The following is a 6205-nucleotide window of genomic DNA, read 5'->3' as shown; positions in this document are numbered from 1 at the left end:
ACTGACCAACCAGTAGCCCCTAATAAGGTCACGTGAGAGTGTTTATCTAATGATCCTCTGGAGCCTACCCTCAGCTATAAATAGACTAAATTATACCCGCCAAATCGTCGCGCCTCAGATCCTAGATCTGGCTGGCGTTGACCACACACGCGTAACACAGCAGCAACTAGTTTCCAGCGACGACATCAACACCATCGTACAACTACGAACTACAAGCATCGCCCCCCGACGTCGCCAGCAGCAACACGACACTACGACTACCAGCGTCCCCAACAGCGTCAACATGACTCTACACGTACACAAGCTACCAACAGCTAACTGCAGAACTTCTAACCCTGTTTGTGTGATTCATCTTCACCACGAAATAACAGCCAAGAACCCAGCCTGCGAAGAACATCTGTACTCAAGAACCCGGCTTGGCATGGAAGCCACAACATCACAACTAGTGATCGCTCTGCCACACACGCCTTAACTTCTTATATACAGACACTTATCACTGTGTACTCTATGAACTGGTATCTTAAATCCTTATACGTGTTACTGACTCTTTTCTATCCGCTGTATCTCACGCATACACATATATGTATTACTTACACACACTCTTTTCTTTACATGACGGCCTGTCTTTTAATGTGTTTTATTATGTCGCATTCACTCACACACAGACATACAATTTAACCCTACAATAAATCTTACTGTTATTCATCTCATACGGTTGTGTTCCTATCGTCTTCCTTACTGGCATTTCTAAGCTCTCTATGTTATCGAAGTATAGCATTTATATCATTTGATATATTTTGTGTTCGACCGTGTGACGCGTTTTAATCAAAGGAGCCCTGTTCTTCCATTCGTCACCATTTCTCATTTTTGAGTTCGCACGGTCGTTCTTACATATATATATATATATATATATATATATATATATATATATATATATATATATATATATATAAATATATATATATATATATATATATATATATATATATATATATATATATATATATATATATATATATATAATATATATATATATATATATATATAGTTTTAATTTTTTACATTTAAGAGAGAGATTTGACGCTAATATCCAATGGATATTAGCGTCAAATCTCTCTCTTAAATTTAAATTTAAAACTTTGGATATATATAAACAAGGAGAACGATCCTTAAGGAGTCTAATTTAGACTTTTTTGCGGTGAAATCTCCTGCTATATTGGTAACGATTACATGGTTTTCTCCTTGTCTCCGTATTCTTTCTGTTGAAGAGCGTAGCTCGAAACGTTAAAGACTTTCCGTATTCCCGAGCGTCATACTAATATATCCTTTTGTTGTTTACACCACCTGTCCTCGTCTGTTGTTGTTTTTTCGTACATTCTCCCATATATATATATATATATATATATATATATATATATATATATGTGTGTGTGTGTGTATATATATATATATATATATATATGTATATATATATATATATATATATATTGTTGTACTTGGGGATGGTCATATTGCCAGTTTAGCCAATAAAAACACACGCACTGTATATTTGGTGTTAATTTGCTTCAGCTTTATATTACATTAATCTTAATCTTATTTCGGCCAGAGTTCTTTCGTCACACTTCTGTGACCTCATCAGTGGTCCTTTGTTTCCTTCTTTCTTATGTGTGTCTCACCTTGCTAACTATCAGCCATTTTGTATTTTGTATTCCTATTGTATGTTTCTACGCATGCGTGTCCTTCAATGTGTCTGTGTCTTTTGTAAGTGCATGTGTGTATGGGGAGTGTCTGTATCACCTATATTCTCTGTTTATACGTGTTCGTTTGTATTTGTTTTTATTTATTTATTTGTTCATGTGTGTGTGTTTTTTTGTGTTTAATTAAATTTTGTTAACGTATGTAGTATTTAATTCCATTTGTTTATCTATGTATTGTATTATACTTTGTTCATATTATTATTGGTTTATGGGTAACATGTTGTCACATGCTGTGGTTTGTGGTTTGTTAGTGGTGTGTGTTAGTGTTCCATTCTAGTTTCCTATTCAGGCTAGGTTTCTCTTCTATTATGTGTATAGCTTCAGTAATTTGTCTAAGTGCTGCATCACTGCTATGTGTAGATAAGATTTTAATTTCTATGTTGTTGATTGAGCCTCTATGTTCTTGCTCAGCGTGCTGGTACAGAACTGATGAGTTCTTCCCTTCCTTAAGTTCCCTCCAATGTTCGTTTGCCCGCTCCCCTATGCTCCTTGCTGTTTCGCCTACATATGTCATTGTCTTATTTCTGCATCGTCCCTCTGTACATCTTATACTATAGACCACATTTCTGGTTTTGCAGTTCGTTTGTGGGCTAAATCTACATACGATACAGTTCCTATCAGTGCTGGGGGTTCTACTGAAAGGGTATGTTCTACTGATAAGGGATTTAATAGGGTTGCCTGGCCTTTCAACAACCTTAATTCTTAGCTTAAGTTTGTCTAGGGCCCTTCTAAAGCGGTACGCCAGTTCGCCTCTAGGGGTGGTGTCGACGAACATGACGCTCTGGTACTTGTGGCTATCGTACCATGAGCTTGCCTTCCCTATTTTCTTCTTAGTCCTTTCTATGGTGTTCCATGATTTGCTCCTATAGAGTGGGCAAATCCCATTCCTATCGTTGCGTTTGATTGTTTCAAACTTCTTCATAGCTCCTTTGTATACCCTGATCCTTTCTTTATGGCTGTAACCTGAGAACTGCATGCGGTGGACGAAATGTTGTATATGTCTCTTTAATTCTGTAGGGTCGCACATGCAGGAGACATTTCGCATTACTCTGACGAGGTCTGCCATCAATATGTTGAATTTGGCATTGTCCGCAATAGCCGAGTTCCGGTGGATCAGGTATTTGGAGGCCATAGGTTTTGTATAGTGTGAATGGAGGATTCTGGTTTTATTGTTCTTAGTTTCTAGCCAGAGTTCAGTATCTAATACAGGTAATCTATGGTTAGGGTGTTTAGTAGGGTAGTCTATCGTAACTTTAATACTCTGGTGGATGGAGTTAGCTATTTGCTGGATGCTCTCCATAGTCTTAGTTTCTATTTCTATTTCAGGGGTACTCTCTTGTGGGGGTGTCTTTACCACTAAGTTGATATCATCGACATATCGAGAGTACACATTCACGAGTATGGAGTTCTGTGTCAGGCGTTCCTTAAGCCTTCTGTCCCACCATACCATGAAGAGATTGGCCACATCACCGGCGATACTAACACCGATGGCTGCCCCCTCGTCCTGGGCGTATAATTTGTTGTTAAATTTAAAGGTGTGGCCTTTTAGGGTGACCTTTATACTAGCTCCTAGTGCATGTGCGATCATTTTCTTTACCTGGTGGATATTAGTGGGGGTCCGTATGGCTCTGGTCCATCCACTCCATCTCTCTATAGGGGTCTTCCTAGCCATAGAGGTAATTGTGGGTGGTCTACCTCTTAGACGTCTACTAGGGCAGAAATCTCTAAGGTCGTATCTATCTAGATATACATCGTCATATGTCAATCTAAGTAGGAGGCCCAGTTCTTCTGTGTTGACTTTTTGGAACTCTACTTCGCTCTCGTTGATCATCTCCACGCACTTTTCCACTGCAAAATCCACGTCGATAGATGGGTATAGTGATACCACATCCATGCTACCCACTATACACCCTGTCAGGTTGCAAGTGTTGTTGCAGTCGTTGATCCTGCTGAGGAGATCTTCCGTGCTGTCACAGACATCAGGTGACATCATCTGGATTATGGGGCGTATGATCATTGAGAGGAAGTAGGAAATCCTGTAGTTACTAGCGACATTCGCTCCACAGACTGGTCTTGTTGGTGGTCCCACTACAGGATTAGTTGTTACTTTGTGGTCCTTACGGAGCCCATACAGCGTCGGGATATCATTGTTCCAGGCTTGGAAGTTGTTGGCTGTGCGCTTCTGGGGTCTAAGAACAATTGTCCACATCATCATGTGGGCATTGAGGACTTTTTCTCTTTCCTCATGCGCCTGTAAGGTTGTTACCTTCGTATTGGCGATGTGAGGTTGCATTGCCTGGATATAGTTCGGCAGGCTGTCTATTTCGCAATATTTTGGTAAGTTATTCGCGTTCTTCCTCAAGTTACAACAGAGAAGCTTAGCATTCAAAGTAGAAGCCATCGTGTTGCATCGTCTGGAGTCAGCTTTCTGCCAGTTCTTTAATACGAATTCTTGTCCTTCGAGGCGAAGAACTCCTTCACTGAAGCTTCTACCTCCCCTTGGTTGATGAAGCGTCGCAAACGTGGGTAGTGAGTCGTAGATCGGAACAGGTAACAACCTGAGGGAGCTAGGGGTGTGACATCAGTTCAATTCTTCCAAGTTCCTGGAGCTTATTCCGTGTCGTTCGAGCGGTATAAGGTCTTGCGCTGTCTTGGTGCAAAAGGGCTCGCTTTCGGTTAACCAATGCCGAGTGTTTTTGCTGCACAATAGCATACATCCGCGCTAGCTGTTTGGAATTATAGGTTGGCAACAATGGTACGACTGTCCAGAACGAACTTGTAGTGAATTAACCCCTCATAATTCCATCAGATACAAAGCATCACCTTGCATTCGAGATGCCCATGTTTGGCAACAGGTTCCGGAAGCTGGCCCTTGCTTAACCATTGATTATGCACTTTAGGATTGTGGAACAATATCTCCCTTGGATTATTACTTTTTCCGATCCGTGACTCACTTCCTGCGCTTCATTAACTAGAAGAAGTTAGAAGCTTTAGTGAAGGAGTTCTTCACTTCGAAAGACAAGGACTGATATCAGCATAGAAAAAAAAAACTGACAGAAAGGTGACTTCAGACGGTGCAACATAATAGCCTCTACTTTGACTGCTAGGCAGCTTTTGTTGTAACTTGTCGAATAATGCAACTAAATTATCAAAATATTGCTAAGCTTTTCACTCAAGACAATAAATCCTTACATTAAGATCTATCTTCCTGTCTATAATAGGTGCAGGGGTGGCTGTGTGGTAGGTAGTTTGCTTACTAACCACATGGTTCCGGGTTCAGTCCCACTGCGTGGCACTTTGGGCAAGTGTCTTCTACTATAGCCTCGGGCCGACCAAAGCCTTGTGAGTGGATTTGGTAGACGGAAACTGAAAGAAGCCCGTCGTATATATGTATATATATATATGTATGTGTGTGTATGTGTTTGTGTGTCTGTGTTTGTGCCCACTACATCGCTTGACAACCGATGCTGGTGTGTTTACGTCCCCGTAACTTAGCGGTTCGGCAAAAGAGACGGAAGAATAAGTAGTAGGCTTACAAAGAATAAGTCCTGGGGTCGATTTGCTTGACTAAAGGCGGTGCTCCAGCATGGCCACAGTCAAATGACTGAAACAAGTAAAAGAGTAAAAAAAATACATCTACGCACACGCACACAGAAAGAGAGATTACACATGAAAAAATAGATTGGTTTAAAAAAGTAGATACAATTTACTCTCCCTCTTCCTCTCTTCATTCGTTTACTCTTCCCCCGTCTCAACTGCTCTCTCAAAACTGGGACGACCTGAACGATTGTGTTTTATATATGTATATTACTCATTATATGTACGTATTCACAATACCAAAACCGTATACGGCGTACGGTTAGAGTAATTCGTTGAAAATTTTCTGTCTTTAAATTTTGTACGTTTTAGATTATTCGTTTATATTTCAAACGATCACTTCACAACTTCCTATCACCACCACAAACACACATATACAATCTACATGTATTTATTTGTTTATGATTGCAAGCATCATGGCTGACATACCTGGAAATATAATTTTCTTAATTACATCCTTACTTACATTGTTTCACCCATTAATAATACCTGTGGAAAGTAATAACAACGCAATTGTACAAGCCGACAAATATCTTTTAGAGCTGATCAAGGCTGAAGGTTTAACGAAAGTAAGTTTTTATCAGATTTTTATACCTTCGCTTTCAGTCTTACCTCGCACTTGTATGTGTATCTTTGTCTGTGTGTAGGTGTGTGTGTGTTTTATGTATGTATGTGTGAATATACACACACACCTGTATATCCTCTCTATATAAGTACTGAGTGATCGTTGAATATTTTTTTTTACTTATAGTTTCACACAAACACTACACTACACACACACACACACACAAGTATATACACACACACACTTATGTATGTGTGGTGATTCGAAGCAACAATTGTGATATACC

At 39.7% G+C, this 6205-nt stretch overlaps 1 protein-coding gene across 1 annotated transcript in view; it reads left to right on the top strand.

Annotated features, from left to right (window-relative positions):
* Nucleotides 1–5385: 5385 nt before the first annotated feature.
* The window catches only part of LOC106870198 (fasciclin-1), a 41775-nt gene continuing 40955 nt past the window's right edge, over nucleotides 5386–6205 (top strand). The window contains exon 1 of the mRNA XM_014916202.3: nucleotides 5386–5923. Within this exon, the coding sequence (XP_014771688.1) occupies nucleotides 5756–5923 (168 nt within the window). The 5' untranslated portion in view covers nucleotides 5386–5755. The remainder of the gene's footprint in view (nucleotides 5924–6205) is intronic.

This window comes from Octopus bimaculoides, chromosome 4 (assembly GCF_046866305.1).
Source record: "Octopus bimaculoides isolate indiv1 chromosome 4, ASM4686630v1, whole genome shotgun sequence".
NCBI classification, from domain to species: Eukaryota; Metazoa; Mollusca; class Cephalopoda; order Octopoda; family Octopodidae; genus Octopus; species Octopus bimaculoides.
This window is presented reverse-complemented; position numbering and strand designations above follow the sequence as displayed.